This window comes from Rhea americana, unplaced genomic scaffold (assembly GCF_003343005.1).
Source record: "Rhea americana isolate MKP2758 unplaced genomic scaffold, rheAme1 scaffold_6, whole genome shotgun sequence".
NCBI classification, from domain to species: domain Eukaryota; kingdom Metazoa; phylum Chordata; class Aves; order Rheiformes; family Rheidae; genus Rhea; species Rhea americana.
In genome coordinates, this window is record NW_028186756.1 from 5,443,723 (window position 1) to 5,464,349 (window position 20,627).

Here is a 20,627-nt window from a genome sequence, read left to right on the forward strand (position 1 = left end):
TCTTCTCTTCCTCGCACTGGGCAAGGCTTTATTTTCTATCTAGGCTAACAGATATTTACACTTGGAAATAAGGAGTTGTCAAAAAGAAGCGCCAAAATCTAGATTGTTGTATTTCTGAATAATAAGAACTGTCACCTAAATAAACACGGTGCTATGTAAAAAAAGAGATGAATATGTTTACATTCATCTATAATTACATTAGAAAAAGGACAGTGGGCCTAAGAAATCTCATCCTAAGTTCTTCCTCTAGCCCTTTCCTTCTAGTAACAGCACATACACATTTGCACAAGTTATTAGATTGACACTATAACATCCTGGACAAATCTAATTAATTCAAGTATCTGCAGGTACAAAATGTTGTAGCTATAAAATGAACATATAAAATATATGCAATTTTTCCCTGGCAGTTTATTATGGTATGAAGAAAAAAAAAACATTTTGTGCTTGAAGCTGACATTATATTACAAATGTATTGCGAAGTATGATGTGACTATTAAAATATGATTACACAAAGTATGAACATTTTAGGAAGTTTACAGTACAGTGAATCTTTTATAAACAGACTCTTAAATATACATAGGACAATAGTAGCTGACAGAAAAACATCAAAAATTAACTATTAATGTTTATAGACTTTTCCCCTGAAAAAAGTCTCACATTGAAACAGAAATTATGAAAAGCCTTAAAACCAGGAACAAATCACCTGTACACTACAAATATACATGGCAGAGGTGTGCATACCAGAATTACCTTTTCACTGAACGATACAGCCGCCAGGAAGCCTTTGCAACGCCCGAACAGCATTTCCTCTCCGGCGTAACCCGTTTCACGCAGTGCAGTTCCTCAGCTGGCGGCAACGCACCCACGCACACACACACGCACTCGCACACGTCAACAGCTGTAGCATCCCGGGCACGTACCCGCTGCCGGACAGCGGCCGGCGCGCTGTCAGCGTCTAACCGCTGCGCTGGAGCGTATCGAGTCGAGAACCTCCCTGCGATCCTGCGAATGGGTCTCTGCGGGCAGATCCCTGAACGCACCGACAGCCCTGATGGGACCTGCATACCAGAAGCAGTTTGCAAGATTGAGGCTATGAGTGAATCAGCAGTTTCTTTAATATATATTTTTAATGCAACTCCTCAAYCTTTGCTCTTGATATGGGAGAACAGATGCCACATTTGATTTCTGCTTAGTCTGGCTGCAATGACACCCCTAGCTCATGTGTTAAGTTATGTCAAAAACATAAGTATTTTATGCTGTAATACACAGTATTACTGAAACTAACAATATTATTTGCATATTTATAACAAGGTATAATGAAATCCCTATAATAAAACCAAAAGTTATGCTATAGATTTATTTACAAACAGTCCAGCAAAGAAGTATAAATACTTCTATATTTAAGTTTTAGGAAAACATAATTTACAAAATATTCAAATATATACAGTCATCTGAAAAACTGCCAATATTAAACTTTGATGCAGGCAAAGAATTGGCTGAGTCCATTCATTCTGTATTGAAAGAGGTGGCTGTTTTCATGGGTTGTCTCTTATTTCTAAGAGTCATACTGATGTTATTTACAATGAGACTGCTTCTCTCCCAGCTAAACGTGTCCGGAGCTTTGAGCATGCTGTCCCAAAATGTCGTCTATCATTGTCAAATTGTTCAACCACTCTTCGTCGTTGCTGCTGCTGCTGCTCTTCATGAGAGAGTCGAGGAAGTCAGTGTCACTGCAGTTGCCAGGCATGATCGAGTTACTGTGCTGGGGCACAAAGTCATACTGCGGCAGCTCGGCGGCGGCGCTCATTCGGCTGAACGTATCGGATGGCTGGCCCGCGGAAGGGTAACTTGGCGGGCCAAGGCCAGAGGCAGGATTGAGCTGGTTAAAACTGGACACTCCTTGTGGCATGGATTTCATAACATTCATAGCTGGCAACGGTCCTCTGGTTAAATTGTGTCTCAAGTTCTGATTACTCATTGAGCTCAAGCCCTGGCCAGACTGTCCCATGCTTAGTTTTTGCATCTGTCTGACCTGGACGCCGGGAGCAATCTGATTAGGTGGCACCACGGCCTGCTGGGAGAACGGCTGACCCGATGTATTTGGTCTCACGTTCTGTTTAGAGAAAAGAGCGCTACTGGAGAACTGCTGCATGCTGGCGTCCATTTGGCTTTGATTTGGCATCCTTGGCACAGCAGTTGGTGTCCACATCTGGGCAGATGAATTGGGATAGACATTAGGGATTCTTGGCATACTCGGCTGTCTCAAGTGCTGTTGAGTTGCGGAGTGATTTGCTAAGGAACCAGAACTAAAGCCTGCCATCGCCATTCCCGGCCGCACAGCGGAGTGGCTATGCACTGTCTGGCATCCCGAGTTCATAGCCAGCGAGTTCTGGCTTGGCCGCAGTGGCATGTTGAAGTCAGAATTAGGCGGAAAAATCCCCTGCTGTTTGCCAGGATTGTGYGGAATCATCACCATCGTCCCAGAGCTCTGGCTGGCGGTGGCGGGGGCAATGCCCGAGCCCAGGGTGCTCTGGAGCAGGGCTGGGTTAGACGGCAGCATGCGGTGGTTGGCTGGAGGAGCTGGCATCGGCTGGCTGCAGTCGGTAGGCATTGGCTGCTGCACAGCTGCGTACAGAGAGACACGTTAGCCGCTGAGCGTACGTTCACCCTGGAAACACGGCAGCTCCTTAACAGGCTGCCTTCCCTTACTTATCTCTTTCATTACACGGGCCTCTCCTCTGCGTGCTTTGTAACACAGTTACTACTGGAGTGATAAGGATATGGATGAATCTCACGTTATGCAATAAAATGTGGAATGCTTTTATTTCAGGGCAGAGAATCATTAAGAGTCCTGTATTTAATCAGACCCTAGACTCTGGCTCCTCGAGGCTTTTAATAGCATACCATTTCCCTTCTTACCTTGAAACTGATTCATCTGCTGAGCCGCAAACAAACTCCTCTGCTCAGATGTTACTCCCAGCATGTTTTGTCTCTGCTTTTCCTGGAAGACAAGAGGAATAACAGTCAAGTTGCAGTGTCTTGACAAACAAGAATAGCAGCAGACACGAAGTGTAGCCACTGTCAGCACTAACAGCCTCTCCAGCGCGCACACACAAACATACGCACAGACCCCTCTGCGGAGACTCAGCCCAGACAGTTCCCTTCAGACTGGATCTTAATTGCTCACAGGCCCTTTCTTGCAAAGGTGTCCTCCAAAGAGCCCAGCACTAGGAGTACAGCCGTCAGCTGATGCCGCACGAAGCCCTGGGCCAGTGGGGAGCTAGACAAGCGTGGAGGACCATGTGTTTCAGGGACCCACAGGGGATGAACAGGAGGCTGCTGGAGGCCAGTATCCTGCTTGGAGGATGGCTCTGCTCATGTGGATCACCTTTTGTGCTAGGTGCCGCTTAAAATCAAAACAGAGCAATGAACCACAGGAAGACAGGGATCCTTGGAAATGCCCTCTGAGCAAGGCATTGCTGGCTTTCTCCAAGTGACCTGGTTTGTATTGCCCACCATTCAACCCCAGAACCTGCCCTCACGTCACTGCTGGGCAGCAGCCGTGGCTAGGGCAGCTCTCCATGTACAGTGCAAGCTAGGGCCTGGCCAAGCTCCCACCATGTTAGAGCAGCCAGATAAGCTTGAAGTCAACTGGTGACAAAGAGGCAGAATTGCTTTTGAAAGGGAATTTTATCAAAGAGCAGGACAGCGCTTGGTGGGGAGGTTTACTAAGCTCCTGCTCGTCTCCTTCCTCAGCCAAGGAAAAGAGCCTGCTCGCCCCAAATGGAGCAGCACGCTTGGGAAGTCAGACAGGCACTCGCTCTGTGCTGCGCATCCAGCTCGCCCGTGGGATCGCTCCCATGTTCCAGGCCTCGTACAAGGATATCTCCTATCTCTATAGGGGTCAGCCACATCCAGCACAGACTGGAGCTTTATTATCTGCTCTGGGAATCCTCGAGGAAGTAAAGCGAGAGGTAAGGATGGAGAACACYCCGGCTGGGGCTGACTCCCTCACTCTTCAGGCCTCACTTCTCAGCACCTGCCCTTCCAGCTCTGAGGCTCACCAAGGGTGACAACAGTGACACAGATGTGACTGAAGTCTCCCCTAGCCTGTGAGTGGGCAGATCAGCACTCAGACTTGCTGAGCAGCCCCTGACCATTGCCTCTCTCAGGTATGTCAGACTGGACTAACCACAGCCCTGGTCTGACTCAGCTCCGCAATTCCTGGGTCACTCCTTAGAGTCTGCTGAGTCCCCATTCCGGTCAGTCCTGTCCTTCCCCGCCGGGTGGACAGCACGGGAGCCCGCAGAGGCGCTCGGCACCGTACCTGCATCAGCTGGCGTTTCATTATTTGCTGCTTCAGTAGATGGTTCCTCATCGTGTACCCGTTCACCGTGGCTGGTGCCGGCACAGAGCCTCCGCTTGGGATGGTGCCCGGCTCCTGAAGCCTGGCAACAATTCCAGGATTTTGATCCTGCCAAGAAAGATGGAAAAAGAAAATTAATCTCATCAGGCAGATAACAACAGAAGTCTTTATCCTCTCTGCTGATGCCCTCTCTCCAGCCTTTGGCTGTCCCATGCCAAAACACCTCGTGGATTCATAGGGCCCTTCATGTCACAGGGAGGACAGCGAGGGGCATGGGACTGCTCAGACTTCAGAGCATCAGCACAAGAAGAAATGAGAGAAGTAAAAGGTTAATCCAAAATTCTCCTTGACTAGCCCAAGGCTACGGGACTGATTCACTACAATTAACGGAGTCACATGGCTGCCTGGCTAGCAGAAGGGATGTGAGTAAAGCGTCACATTTCCCACCAGTTCCCCAACTGTTACACTGAAAGACGTACAGAAAGAAAAGTTTCATCAGGGAGGACTTGGCTATCAGATACAAAGAAGAAGCCCACAGCAAAAGAAAACAGCAAACCAGAGGCGGAAGAGCAGAAAAACAAGAGTCAGGCCAGGGCCCTGGGAGAGGTGGGCCTGGGTTGAAATGAAAAATTTGTGGGTTCCCTGATCTGACAAACAAGGAAAGAGGTGGCTGTGAAAGGAGAGGGAACCATGCAGAAATGCAGGGCCAGATCATGGCCTGGCATAAATCAGTGATTAAATGAGCTTGATTCCTGGCTGGTGAAAACCAGCATCACTCTAAGTGGTCAACAGAAGATCAGTGTTGATTTTCATCAGCTGAGGACTTGCCTCAGAAGAAACACAGTTGTGGGGAGAAGAGAGAAAAAATCCCACACAAACACCATGAAGACACAATCCAAAAGATAAAAATAATAAAAAAATACACTGAAGTCAAAACATCTTAAGAACTCGCAGGTAGTCATGGAAATGCAAGAGAAAAACAAGAAAAGAAGTCAAGACCTCAATGAGGACAAGAAGGGAAGCGATCCTGTAAACGCCATATCCAGGCAGAGCAGTACCAGAGTATTCCCCTTTCTCCATTTTCACATCCAGCCTCTACATTATTTATGATGTTTTGTTATTATTGGCAAGGAGAAGTATGTATATTATATCCAGCATCCTCAGCTAGGCCATGCTTCCTTTGTTTTCAGAATGGAAGCCACATCCTTTGTTTGCGAATCAATGTTATCAGGAGATAAGCAAAAAGAAAATGATTGTTGCCTTTTGACATCTGACAATTAGGACCGTGCTCAGATAGGGAAAACAGGATACGAGCCACGTTTCAGAGTGGCCAGAAGAAAGCATTGGAAAGCATTTGTCAAAAGGCAGCCTTCGCAGGCTGGGGCTCCCTTTCACAACAGCTTCACCATGAGGAATCACCCAACTCCTTCCAAGATATTCTTTATAAGAGCGATTACCAAGAAGGTCACTGAAATTACTCATTTTTATGGTRCCTCCTTTTGTTGCAGCACTTCGGTCTATTATGCAAAATCACAATTGATGAAATGTAAATGCCTGCTAGATAATTTACTAAAAGACACAAACCTGCAGCTCATCACTGCTCTCATTATCATTCCTATTCATGGGCAGTCTCATAAGACTAGACTTTATTGCTGGTGCTTTGCTTACAATTCTGCTGGACACCTCTCCTCCTCCCCTTTCCCTCCTACCCATTTTATGTCCTCTCCCCCACCGAAAAAGACAGAGGGGAGGAAAAAGTAAATATGATTTACTACTGATGTAGATATGAAAGTTCACGTAAAGCTAGCATCCTGCTTTCATGTCAGAGAGTATTCTGCAGCCATAGTTAAGCTTTGAATAATGCAGATTGCCTCTAGGGGAATACTTGAAAGTGCAGGGATTCAGTTTGTGTACTCTACACATGAAAGACACTGAAATGTTCATACCACCAAAATCCCTGCCATCTATCCAATTTCCTCCCAACTTGTCTTGTTGCGTGCAGAGGSTCTGTGCTTACTGAAGCAAATGAGTTTAGTGCAAGGACAATCATTCTGATGTCTAGCTCAGGGCTATTGCATTAACAAGTCATAACATTAAAATCTCTTTTCCTAATCATGTCCACCTCATTCTAATTTCTCCTAAACATTATCAAGAAAATAATGTTGATTTTTCCATATTATTAATGGTAAAAGAAGTGTAAATCACATTACTAATTGCAGCTCTTGTGCTATGGCAGTACAACAGCTTAATTATATGGGATTTTCTGCAGGCACCCTATAGCAATAATGACAATCAGTGAAGTTCATTTGCAAATACACAGAATGGGTTGCTGAGTTTTTTAGAGCAAAGTTGTGTAACACTTAATTAGCCAGTAAAGAAACAATCTATAGATATAATTTTTGCTTTTGGGGAAATTAGGACAAAATAGCATAGACAGGAAGACCAGGAATGAATGCAAAATCTTTCCTTTTACAGTTCACATTTAGGTTAAGCCAAAAAAAGAAAAAAAAAAAAGAGAGAGAGAAAAAGGAAAAGGAAAGAGTTCTCTCTTTTCACCACTAGTGGGAACTACTGTATTCCCTTACAGTAAAAAATAACCATGTAAACAGCATGACTAAGAATAGCTCTCATGTAGTCTAAAGGACACTGCTATCCGTACCAGAGGTTAGTGAACTTTAAACATTTTTCCTTTTCATCACTCCCCAAGAAAAATCATTTTSCTTCCCGTACTAAGGCCAAGCCAAACAAGCCCTAGTCTTAACTTGTCTATAGTTCGGACTATGCCATTTTAAAATTCAGGAAGGTAGCAAGGAGATCAGTGTCAAAGTTGGGAAGCGTGGAAAGGGGTGTTCACCCCAACGGCTTGGGGACCTCCGCTAGCTGTAGGCTACCCTGCAGGATACACGTGCCTCCGGGGGATTCCTCAGCTTTTAAAAATATCTGTTTGCATGCATCAGGTTTTTTGTCATTTCTCTCTCCCTAGCTTACAATACAACGTCCGGCGGCGGACTCGCTCGCCCCGAGGACGCAGCGCGCACGGGGAGCCCGGGCCCCGCGTCTGCAAGCACGTGCTCCTGTTGCTAGGCAAACCGCCGCGCAGCGGGCTCGGCTCTCCAACGTGGCGATTTCTCTTTGAAACGGCATGGGTGCCGGCTTCACTGTTCGGACRTAGCATCTTACGGACCCCTTTCAGGAGCAAGGAGGAAAGAATGAGCGCCGAGGTTTGCAGGAATGTCTASTGTTCATGCCAATATTCAGACACGGACAGTAACGCGAAAGCAACTGCGCGCACCAGCGAGGGCAGCCTCTCACGAAAGCCGAGCACGTGTGCAATGGCAGACTGTTAAGGCTGGGCAAAACGCATCTGCAAATTACTGTGTCCAGTTGTAGTGAGCATGGGTCTGATCCGACAAAACATTCGGGCACGTACTTGACTCAAAGCATGTGAGCAGTGCTACTGAGACCTACCACATATATTTATGCATCTGCAGCCTTTAAAAATCCACTGATGAGCACAACCTAGCCAACCTCATCATCTTCTTACATATGAGACACACAACTGCAGTAAATAAGCACAGAGATGAATCGTCCTGGGGCAACACAGTTGATAAACTCCAGTTCAGTCCTCCGTCATATATCCAGTAATCACTTTGTGGCTTCACTTAAGTGAGAATGAAGAAATTTATGGCCCCTAATTCCTCTGAATCCTCATTAACAAACAGTCCAAAAAGAATTTAAAAGTAAGACTTTATGAGGATCAGAGTTAGAGCTTTAATCACTCTTTGGCAAATATGTAAAAATCCCTCTAATCTTTAATAAAGAGCATTCATTGTTTTTTAGGGCTATGTGAAAACACTAAACTCATTTATCATTATTAAACTTTCCCATCTGCTCTTACAGTGTGACTCTAAACAATATCACATAAAGAAACGTACATGTTAAATTGTATTGACTTAAGCCCAGAGCTATTGGAGATCTACAATTTATTTCAGTGAGGGCACGAAGGCGACTGCAGACTGCTAGACAGAGTCATTTGTCCACTGTTGAAAAGACAGTTATCTGCACCAAAATAGCTCTTGGAAAGGCACATTTGCTTTATAAGAAATAAGCTGCCAGGTGAGACCATTCAGCATTATGTTACAGACCCAGACAATAAAACTAAGCCATGAATTTCAATAGTTAACAGATGGACTAATTAGAGACTGAATTCTTTGTGGTTCTAACAGATAACCAGGTCATAGCAAGGTTACGGGGAGAGAGCCACTCAGCTCTGCACATTTCAGTAGATATTTGCAGAGTAGGTGAAAAACTCGACTTCCTAAATGAAAGCACTAACAGCCGTGGAAGAACGGAAATGCATCTGATTAAAAATGCATATACTAGCTGCATTTAAAAAGTTTCTTCCATTTCAAAAGGCATTACTGATTTGACAAATATTCCCTCCGCTTTAAATGGGGAATCCAGCTGAATCCAGTAATTGTATATCTTAAAACAGAAGAATTGTTGAAATATGCCACAGCACCAAAGAAGAAAAGGAAAAGACAAAAGGAAACGGTGGCTCGGGGTAGAAAATATGAGGAGGGGGCAAACTGTTTTTTTGCCACTTGATTTTTTGGAAACAAAGATAACTAAGCCTGAAGTATTTGACAAAACGTCACAGAGGAAGTAAAACAGAAAGGAAGAGCAGGGCTGCAAGACTGAAGGGTTGCCTCTGCTCCTGACGGGCTCGAGGGCCCTGCCAGCTCAGCGGCGGACCTCAGGTGCACTCGTGCCTGCTGCTGGGACACGTATCTCCAGGGGGGTGGTGAAGTTTCATTAACCCAGTTTTGTACTGTATTTTAAGAACGCCTGTTATGTACACGGAGCTGTGTACGCTGCTGCGGAAATGCAAATGCCCGTTTCAAACGAACGCCTCTGCTTCCCCGGRCTCGCCGGCAGGCTGGCGGGACCCGGCCCCCCGCCCGGCGCGTGCCCTGCAACTCTGTGACTACGATGCCTAGGCACAACCACTTTAAAAATACTATAGACTAAGCAGTTAAAAGACAAATATTACTACAGTGGGTTCACCCATGGAACTGTATGGCTTTTAGGAGGTTTGTGTTTGGATCCACGCGTAGCCTCCCTGTGTCTAATACCCTGGGTGGCTGCACATATCCTGATGCTGCCTTTACGAAGGGGGATCACTGCCTCCACAGCTGTAATCCATGTAGGTAATAAAACTGTGAATTTGTTTGGCCAAGACACACAAATAAAGCAAACCAAATCCAGGTTCATGATTTGGCAAAATGATCGTATCATGGCATCCGGCTCAAAAGTGTGATGTCTGTAACATGCCGCGATCACTTGAGTTCAGCCATTACATAGCCCTTTTGCCTTTAGCAAAACTCTCCATTTGTTCTTTTGGAAGATTTCCTCCTTTTTCTCGTCTCTACTCTGCTCACAGTTCAGAGGTGCTCTTCAAGATAAAATTCATCCTTTCAGTTCAAAACTGCTGCAAAGCTTCTTGTTTGTTTGCTTGTTTTTCCTAAGTCAATGTATGAACATTGACAAAACAAACTGTGCAGCTCAGTGGATCTTTTTCTTGCCCATCTTTCACCCATTTACTTGATATACAACTATGTGAAATACTACCAGACTCAAGTTTCTAAGCTTATCTTGGGGGCTGTCAGTCAGGAAAAGGCTTTGTTTGAAGACTGTAAGTGATCCATCGCTATACAGTTCTGTTTTAAAAAAAAGTTCTTTTAAGTTTTGTTTTCTTTTTTTCATATGGCATGGGCATACACAGCTTCCTTCAAAGGTAGTTCTTTGGTAGAAGCAACAACAAGATCACCTCACCTCGCTAGCAATCACATCAGGAACTCCTCCAGTCCAGCAAAGCAGATGAAATACTCATTTGTCTAAAGCTGCTACACTATATTCCCCGTATACTGCACACTGTTCAAAAAAACCCAAACAAGACCATGTCAAACTATCCAAAGTTTGACATTCCCTCTTAAAAAAGAATTAATCAAAGCAGTTAAAACTTTTGTGCAAGAACTTTGTCAGTTTTTTCAGAGCTGGTTTCATTCAATGACACAAGCCGTTGAACAGCAGCAGCCATCAGAACCACAAAAAGACCTAATATCCAGAGCGAATTATTGCAACAGTGGCCTTTCCTTTAGACTAAAATGCATGCTTTATCAGGCTAGCTGAAATCAAGCTGCTACGATACTATAACCAGCACCATATTATCAGAAAGGGCATGGGAAGCTCATTTCGGAGCAGTGAGGAACCTGAGGCACAACCTACGTGTGGGGGTGCTGGGGTATCACAGACACATGCAGCCCCCGAGGGCTGGGGACTCGGAGGAGGCAAGTTCAGGTCTCCAGCAGCGATAACACTCTGCTTTCCCGCAGGTCGCAGATGGTCCTGCGAGGCTACCTGCGAGCACAGCCCTGGAGAACCTCTCACCATGAGTGGACAGGGACCCCTGAGCAGGACCTGAGACCCAGCCAGGTGACCTGAAGGATATGCAAGGCTCTGTCCAACCCCTAACAGTGGCAATACTCAAAGACTGTACTCATCCTGACCACACTTCATATCACCATTTTTTAAAATAAAACGTATCTGTCGCTGTTCTTACATGTATAGATCTGCAGATGTAGGGACGGGTGTTGTGTACATGTCTATATTCCATATAGTCAAGATCCAAAATTGAATCCTCTGCAAAGAACAAAATATTTATATTTGGCTTGTACAGCTGTCATGATTCTCCAACCCTTGACACCACCCTCTCATTCTCATGGAGGGCAGCTTGCCTATAAATTTAATGAGATAATCTAAAACTGCATTTATCTCACCCAATTTCAGCTGGTAGTCCTTCTCCCTGTCTCTACAAGGTTGCAGTAGCTGTGATGACAAACTACAACATCTCACATCTATAAAGTAGTTTGACTCAAGTAATCCTTGTGTTATATCAAGGCACGCTCTCTAACAGAGGTGTCGATGAGATTCAAAAGAACACGAGTTTGCTCAGCACCCAGCAGAAGCTGCTGTGGAGAAATGCACTGGCTGGATGGTGAATTTGTGCATCACGAAGAGAGAGAGAAGAAAAGATTTGATCAGAAAATGGTGAAGATTTCATTCTTACAGAGTGAAAGTCAGCAAATTTAGAGCTAATGAGATAAGTCAGTTCTCTACCAGATCATTTTTAAGAGCTCTGTGAACTGTAGCAAAGCGGGCTGGATCACAGGAGCTTATGAATCAAGTGATTTTTTTTAAGTTAATGTTTGCATGAATTTCTTTTTCCTTTTTATGCAAAGGTTCAATTTGCAGAGACGGATGCCCAAGTCCTGTTAACTTTCAATAGGAGCTGGCTGCCTAGCTGCTTCTGAGAGCCCCTCTGCACGAAAACCTGCCCACACGCAAAGCCTGCACGTATAYGCTGCTGACCTCTGACGCAAGTGCGCAAACAAAGCACACTCCGGCACAAAGTATCACATCACTTTTTCAGTCTCAGGCTTCTCACGGGTTTACTCTTTCCTGACAGATGCAACTATCCAAACACCTAAAATGGCTATATCAGATCATCTGCATACTCAGGTGCCCCAGATCACCACAACCTACAAAACAATATCTAGTGATAAATAGTAAGYTAAAATAATGGATAGGAAGTAGCCTGTGATTAGGTAGCCCTCATGATTAAGTTCTTAAAACCAAGATACTGACATGTTAAGAAAGAAAAATCTATTAAGCTGACCTTGAGTATGGGGGACAAGGAGGGATTCCATTATTTTTTTAGATGGAAATTATTATTAAAACATTCAAAGCTGAACTGCTGTAACCAAGTCAACTCAATCTCCCCTTAAAAATTCCTTTTCTCTCCTTCCATTCAGATTGTATTTACAAACTGTAGATGTCTCATTTTTTTTCTTGTGTCATTTCATTATTACAGAGTTGAGATCACTAGCCATCTGCAGCTTCATTTCATCAAGCTCTGATTTGTCCTTGGAGCAAGGTCATCTGGGACAAGAACATAAAATGCTGCTTTCCTCAACTGACAGTTCTTTATGCCTTCCTGTAAATATTCCCCACTAATTTTAAATCATTTTACCACTTCATACTCCCCCTCTACACACACTGAAAAGGCTAGTATACACACGGATTAATAAGAATCTTGTCATTTAACTACTGCATGACATATTAGAAGCAATTAATGGTGTTTACTTGCTGATAACATAGGCATTTCAAACTCCAGCTCAAGAATCCCTGGTAGCTTCATGTGACTTTTGGATATTAGCTATGGGTCAGAAGTTGGGACCCCTCCATTCAGCATTAGCATACGCTTGGAGCGACTCTGTTTTCCATCGAGCAGAAAAAAACTGCAGTCACTGCACAAAAATTACCAGCTGCTATATACCCTATGGTGGGTGAGCGATAATAAAACATCACTAGGTGTATGCAGGTTCATTCGTTGAAATCAATAGCCCAATGATTTTCAGATGCTCCATGCAAAGTTCCAAGCTAAAAATATATATAAAAAGAACATGGGATTTTTACTCAAATCAGATTTAACTTGCCATAAATTCTGGGACACATTCTCTGAAGGAGAGACTGTCACTCCAGCTTACAGGAAAAACAAAACAGAACAAATAAAAAACCCCATGGAAAACTAATGTAAGAACCCTTGTTAGTACAATCACACGGCAGCAGGGAATAACTAAGGGATTGAGCAGAATCAGCGCTGGCTCTGGGGGCAGCCTTCCCCCCAGCTTTCCACCTGCAGATGCCCCCCATGGCAGCCTGACGCTCCAGGTGCTTGTCTCCAACTCAAGATACACATCTTTTTGCACCTGGAAAACTCACTGCCAGTGAGTTTTGTGCAGTGGGCTCTGAGCTATGCTCTGCTGTACACAGCCATTTGGCACACAAATACTGGTGTGACAGTTTTTACCTAGGTGCCTTTACTAGTCCCAACTGTCCCACACACAAAGGCGCGCACATCTTAGAGGTCTGTGTGCAGACACACCTGCGTATATGTTGCACAGATAGGTGCACAAGTCTCCAATGATTTTCCTTGCACGAGCAAATGTCCCTTTTGACACACAGCTGTGGGTTAGCTCATGGGTCTGTGAGCATGCAATTGGTCAGGAGAGTTAGAAAATGTGATCATTAAAGGTGAACTCCCAAGCCACCCCTAAAGGAGATGATCTTGAAAGGTGAGTTTGTTTCATGACTACTCCCCTTAGTCACAGGATAAAAGCTATCCTTAAGGACTAGGACTCACATGACCAGGTTTAGTTCCCAATACCATGGCACATAGCTTCTTCATGTGACTCTGGACAACTCACTTCATTTCTCTCTCTCTCTCTCTCTCTCTCTCTCTCAGTTTCCCCCAAAGCAATAAAAGTTTCTCCCTGAGCAGGAGGACGAGGGTCACTTTGCCGGGGAGCCTCCTCAGATGTTTTTGTTTAACATGCCTCCAGGCTACGACCTCAAAGACCTGCAGTAGAAGTGCACTTAGTGCCACTAACTGCAGAGAGGTAGAAGAGGCTTTTTCCGGTTCACTCCGCATACAAGTTTTTGCCCTGTCCTCCTCTCTACATCTCGTCTCCAGCCCCGGGTCTGGCCACAGCTGGTTGCATCTCAGAACAGCTCTAAACTACACCAACTTGTAATGGTCCCCTAGGGCCTCTACCCTGCTGCCCAGCTCAGTGGAGCGCAGCGTGTCCTGGCCAGGCCCCAGCGGTCCCATGACTCACCCCTTGCGTGCCAGCAAAAGAAGCAGCTGCAACAACTGCAGACACGGCCACACCTGGAGAATCCTGCGGTGCCCAGCTGGAAAGAGGGCTGTGTGCGAGAGAAGTCAGCTCTGTGTTTTGAGTGACAAAGAAATGGAGAAGAGGCTTGGCCTGAGATAGTTAAAGGTGAGAATCTTAGTATTTTCCTAAAAGTCCTGCCTGGTATTTTATTAGGAGATCTTTTACTGCAACAAGAACAGTCCTGCTTCACTCCATGTCCTCTCCATCTCCAGCCTCTGTCTCCTGTTCTCCCCAGTGTATGGCCTTTCTGTGTTAAGGCAGGAGATACTTCTGATTCAAAATTTATCCAAGATAAAAAAAAAAAAAAAAGTCCAAATGCCTTCAAATACTGTCTTCTGAAGTAAGCCAATATTTCAGTGAAATTTTGTGGGATTTTGATGTCTATGTCACTTAAGATGAGTCTAGGACGCACGTGCCTTTGAGCATTTGGCCCAGCACACTTTTGCTGTAAGGAAATAGGGAGGCATGTAAAAGAAGCAAGAAGGCTGGAGCTAGCCCACGTCCCCCATGAGGCAGCGATGTTGCAGAGCATTTGCAGGCGCTTCTTCGTTGGACACATTGCATGTCAACAGTTAACTTCCCTTTGTTCACATCCAAATGATTAAGGTTAGAAGCTTGCCTGGTGACATCACCATAGCTTAAACATGCTGGATATGGTCCAGGGAGCCAAAGTTATTGCTGACCCCATGGTTACTGATCCGCTCTGCAAGGAGCTGATGTCTGCTCTCACTTTATGAATTATTTAATGGGTTAAAGATTGGTTAGATCTTCTTTATGCAATGTACAGCTATACAGTGGGCAGGAGGACATAAACATGCATTAACAAGGTTAAAGTCATATACTGTAACTACACTGTCTGTTTTCAGCTTGCAGCTTTATTGACTTAATCATGCCGGCGCTGCAGCCAACAAATCATTAAATCCATTCCATTCTTTTGCTGGTTACCAACCACAAAAACAGAGGCAGGCAAACACGAAGCAAATCTCGAGAGGGGGTGGGGAGCGGCGGCGGGGTGAGGGGCAGCGAGAACAGTGGGAGCACTATGGAGCGCCGGCCTGTCACTGCGAGCACAAAGACGCCAAATCTGTCTTTACAGACTAAGTGGTTTCATGGTTTAAAGTGACACACTCATTTGTTCCTGTTTTGCAATGATTACAGAAAAGAAGAAGGAGGGTGGGGGGGAAAAAGGAATAAAGAGCAAACTGCGCTTCTTCGTACCGTAGCGCTCTGCCTGCGTGCGTGTGCCCTCGCGGAGCCCACGGACATCTCCTGCAAACAAACACGAGGGCCGGAGGAGATGAGATCTGTGCACTCGCTGCACCCCAGGGGGCTCAGGCTGCTGCACCACGCTTACTGCTAATCTGCAGCGAAGTGCARGCATAATTAAGAGTTCAACAGAAAAGAAAGAAGATGTGGAGCACTGAAATCAGTCCTCTGATTGCCCTCCACGAGCTGCTCTGACCACTGCAGCGAGTGGAAGAAGTCCCTGCTTTCAGACCTCAGTAACAACTTACATCCCTTCACTTTCAGRCAAAGGCTTTAATTTCTGACCTGGTACTTACGGTGAAGCTTTCATATTTACGTTTAGCCCCCAAAAGGAAGTGTCCCRATTGTCTGCAGTGCTGAAAATGCAGGTGTTCCTCTGAAGGCAGCAGATGTGCCAGAAGGCTGTTTCTAGGTGGCTGGTCTGAGACATTCAGGTTTGAAAATGGAGCTGTCAACTGACTGGTTTTGAGCGTACAAGATCCTTTTTCGTCACTGCTGTCTTCTTCATTCTTTTCTTGATGGAAATAGTCTTCTCTATTGCCATAAAATACATGTGTCTTGTTCTGAGCTAGGGGAACCTCACGCCAAGACACTGCTCCTCTGTGTTACAAGCAGGCAACAGAGGAAGAATTCAGCACGAATTCTCGGAAACGTTCAGACAGCAGAGTGTTTTGCTTCTTTTAGAGATGCTAGACACATCCTATTTGCAAGCTTTCCTCCACTGACAGAACATGAAATAAATTCCCCTTTTCTGGGAACGATTCAGCTGCATGAGAAGAGGATCTTGGCCCTTTCCTGTTTATTATGAGAAGAAGGAGTGGCCAAAGAATTCCCTTTTCTTCACCTTCTGGGCACAAGCTGGTAAGAGCTCCCTATAACCCAGATTTTGGCATCCTACCAGTGTAGGGGTTTGGCAGATGCATTTGCACCTAGTCCTGAGATGTAGCATTGCAGATGTTTTTGAGCACAGTCATTACTTGGTTTTACAGTTGTTTTCTTTAGACCCAAATAAGCATTCTTACAGTTCGAGTTGCAACCTTGCCTGCTTTTGTTTACTAGTCTCTAGATCCCTGTCACCCAGAGATGTCTACTGGCTCTATATATTGCAAATAAACATCTCATTACTTCATCCAGGAGTCAGCCAGGTTTCCTCTTGGAAACAGCAGTCCAAGAGGAGCCCATTGCCCACCCACTTGCCCATGGTACTTGGGATGGAGACAGACAGCRGCAGAGGACAGCAATCAAAGATTCTTCTTTCCAGCTCTGACACTAGAAAAACAGAATAGAAAGGAAAATGTTTTCCAAGGCAAAAGAAGCCACCTATTTAAGGTACTARCGTGACTTCCTGCTTCACAGTCTTCTGTGTATTGACACCCCTGAAGGTGGAGAACAAATGTCCCTCTGGCAGATGAGCACCTGCRTGTGCCTGCTGCCCAGCTTCCCAGCCTTCCCTCGCTGCAGCCAGGGAGCAGCTCTCCTTGGGCGCACTGGGGTCAGCTGAAAAACCCTCTGCAGACCTTTTCCTCCATTGACCACAGGAGGAGTGTAAATGCCTGGAACTGCGAAGGTGAATCCCAGCCAGCCACAGGGAGGCCGACAAAAGAGAGCACGAAACCCATATCTCACAACTCCTAAATCAATGCTTAACCACACAGCTCTTTTGCCTTTTAACTGGAGTTCAAGAAACCCTTGCTTCACAACTTGAGCTCAGCAGACAGAGCTCCTCTTTACTGTACAAACTTCACCGTATACAAGTGAATCCCAGCTCCTGGCTGCACTATCATGAACTGGCACAAAAGCCTCGTGTGATGTACACGCAGACATGGAGCGCATCTCCTCATTGACCTGGGTTYGCCAAGAGAATGTGAAAATCCTGAGGAGGCTCCTGCTGCCCCAATCACTGGCTCCCAAGCTGCTTCAAAGAGCAGCGACACTTGTGGTTACGTTTTAGGAGTGACACACCCTGCCAGAAGTAACACAGCAATGAAGCTATTTATAATCCCTGATTCCACTGTCTTAAAATAGCACTCCTTTTCTTTTTACATTTTTAGGCAGATTCATGCTTGCATATTTAAGCCACTCAGTTTGCAGGCTTAGCAATGAGCACATCCCTGCCAGGCGGGGAGGTGAGAGAAAGCACCGCCGCTCTCCCTGCTGAAAGCAGGGCTGAACTCCCCTCTCCCCACAGCCACTTTCTCCTTGGCTGATGTGATTAGGGTTCCCAGGCTTATTTCTACATATTTTTACCTAGGACAGACTCTCCCACATATACAAGCAAGGGACGTGCAGCATCGGCTTGCAAACACTCAAATGCAGCGAAGTGGAAGAGGTGTGGAAGAGAAGGAGAAGAGAGGATCACAGAAGGCAGTATGTGGCCTCCCGGGTTCTGCTTTTACAGACCGTGCAAGGTCCTGAAGAAGTTAATGGGTCCTACAATAAAGCAATCTCTATTGTTTGTTTGTGGGGGGTTTTTTAAACCAAAGGTTAACATACAGAAGTAGTCAGGCAAACTCCGCCTGTGCTCCTGACACGAGCGCTCTCTCTGGCCTCGGCACAGGTTTAGATATTTGTTCCCTGCTCCCTGGTGCCACTGTACCTCTGCTGGCATTTCTTAACGACTGGAGCATCCCTGTATTCTTTGTAAAACAATTATAAAATCAGGGCAAGAGCAAAATTCTTTGCTCCGGCAGGCTGCATAAGTGTCAAATGGCAAATTGTTAAGTGTTTTGTTTAATTGCAGTTATTTATAACCTGGAACTTGTTATTAACATAGGACAAAACAGAACCTACTGTTACCCATAATTAAAGGGACTATTATGGGCCTGCAAAAGCTCCTGAGTGGCCACAGCCAGACCACCCCTCCTCTTGCAGTGAAGCCTGGCATGGGATGCACCATGAAACAGAGGCCCCCTCCTAAGGTCCTGCAGCCAAGAGCTTCAAACGGGCCGGTCCCAACACACGGAAGCAGGGCTGCCCTTACCGCCGTTCCCGCACGGAGCCTCACCCCCTCAGCTCTGCTCTCAGCTCTCGGGGGGGCCCTGGCGTAAAGTAGGGGTGCTTCTTYGGGGAAGGTCTTAGAAGGGTGCGATCCCAGCTTTCCATATTAGCACATCCTTTCTCACAACGGCGCGCACGGATAAGGCATATCCGGGATTTGGCCTGGAGTTGCATAACCCTCCTTGTTAAATTCAGGATTAACAGGTTATATTTTCATTTGTGAGATTCTTATCTGCGCTGAGAAAGGTTTCCGATTTCACCAGCGCTAATCAGGACGCCACAATGGATTTCCGGTCTCAGAAACGAGGCTCAAGAGCCTTTGTAGCTKGTGGCGCCGGTTTTAATTCAGACCTAACTGGCAGAGCTATTGTAGGCTGCGTGTTGAACAGATTAAAAAAATTGTCACTTATATGCTTCCATACCTTACTTCTAAATCCATTCCATACAGACCCAAATCCCTCTGCCCGCCAAAGCAGCTGGGAGCTGCTCCAGCTTTCCGGGAACGATACCCCCCATCTCCTCAGTGGCCCTRAGCGAAGAGCCCCATCGCAGCTTTGCGCATTAAAAGAAACATGCCAAAACCCTACTCCGGTGCCCACCTCAAGTTTTGATTTATACTGTTATAGATATCACAAAAAATAAGCATCAAATATGTCTCATACAAAGAGATTCGCGTACCGTGACAGCCCACGCTCCCAAACAACACGGGGCTGTATACGCTGCGGTCCCCTGTCGCTTCACTGGGGCATTTCACATTTTAATGCTATCTCCAAGACACGACACCCCAGCAGAGGAGATGTAGTTGGCCTAAGAGGACAGTCAAGAACAAAACTGCTGATGCCGTAATTATAACTGGGAGGCCAAACACACTCCGGAGAGAGAATATCGCTGTGGACAGAGAGGGGAAAGGCCCATTGACAACTGGCTTTACCAGATGAGTAAATTAGAGCCGGGTTAGAGCCTTCTCGTTCTCCCTCTGCCTCCGCCCCCAAGGACTGTATGAGTCAGTGGATCTGGAGGAAAAATATACACTAAATTCTACAAGTGCAGGAATTAAAGAGACATCTACAAAGCTTGCCTCTGGCACTTGATACCAGCTGCAAAATTGGGTTAGCTTGACATTGCTGCTGGAGGTGAAGAGCAGCAGAAAGGCTGGCTGAGCCACCGAGGAGCAAAGCCCCGCTCCGGGAAGCAGGTGAGCCGAGAGCTGCCGGCGGTCCCACCGCTGCGGCGGTGAGGCAGTTTTAAATCCAGGAGCGACAGCAATTAAGAAAACAAACTGTTTCTTGCACAAACAAGCGGTTCATGAGACACATGCAAGTCTGCGAGTGCCGTCTGAGCCAGCTTCTGAGTGCTGGAGGCCCCAAGGAGATCTCTAAGGGTCAGAAAAGATTTTTTGTTAACAGTCAGGTCAAGAATCTTTTGGTATTGATGATCTTCAGTAGCCGGGCTCCTGCGGCCCGACGGCGCTGGGGGAGCGCGCGCCGGCGGGGATGGGGTCTGCTGGCCTCCCCGCGCTGTGCCGGCGGCAGCGAGCGCCCGCGGGCCAGCGCCAGCCGTGCGGCCCCAGCGCCAGCACAGAGCGGCCGCGGCGCCGGCCGAGGCGCGAGGGGAGCGGGCGGCCCGCGGTAGCGCCCACCTCCCGCCCCAAACCAAACCGTATCCTCGCGGCGCCTGGGAGAGCAGAGCTGGGCGGAAAGGCAACCGCTGCCAGCCGGGGACGGCGGGCGGCAGCCCCTGCCCGCGGCCCGGGCTCTCCGCCTGCCGCCTCGCCTCGCCTCGCCTCRCCGGCCCAAGGCGCCAGCCCAGCCCCGGTCTCCAAAGGAAGGAGATCGTGGCTGGCGGTGTCTCGTCTTTCTTTCCTGAGGGAAACAGGCCCCGAGGGCAGGGGCAGCAGCAAACAGCCCGAGCGGAGCCGGAGCGCGGCACCGACCCTGCCGGCTGCCCCGGCCGGCGCTCGTCTCGCAGCACGAGGGATCACTGAGCGTCTGATCATTGCTGCGGCAACCGCACCTTTCGCGAGCAAGACCTTACGGAGAGATAGACTAGGATGGTTCCCGCTCGCTCCAGTCACGAGCTCCCGTCGGGAACCCAGCGCGTGGAAAGGCTGCACCGTCCGCAAGCCGGGGTCCCGGGCGGGCGGCGAGCGGCGGGCAGCAGCGCCCAGCACCCGCCCGCAGCGGCTCGCCCAGGGCTCC

At 46.9% G+C, this 20,627-nt stretch overlaps 1 protein-coding gene across 1 annotated transcript in view; it reads right to left on the reverse strand.

The window, feature by feature from the left end:
* Positions 1–388: 388 nt before the first annotated feature.
* Positions 389–20,627, reverse strand: part of MAMLD1 (mastermind like domain containing 1) — a 79,304-nt gene continuing 59,065 nt past the window's right edge. The window contains exons 3-5 of the mRNA XM_085319716.1: positions 4,328–4,474; positions 2,920–3,001; positions 389–2,625 (exon numbers count right to left, since the gene is read on the reverse strand). Coding sequence (XP_085175842.1) covers positions 1,604–2,625; positions 2,920–3,001; positions 4,328–4,474 — 1,251 coding nt within the window. The 3' untranslated portion in view covers positions 389–1,603. The remainder of the gene's footprint in view (positions 2,626–2,919; positions 3,002–4,327; positions 4,475–20,627) is intronic.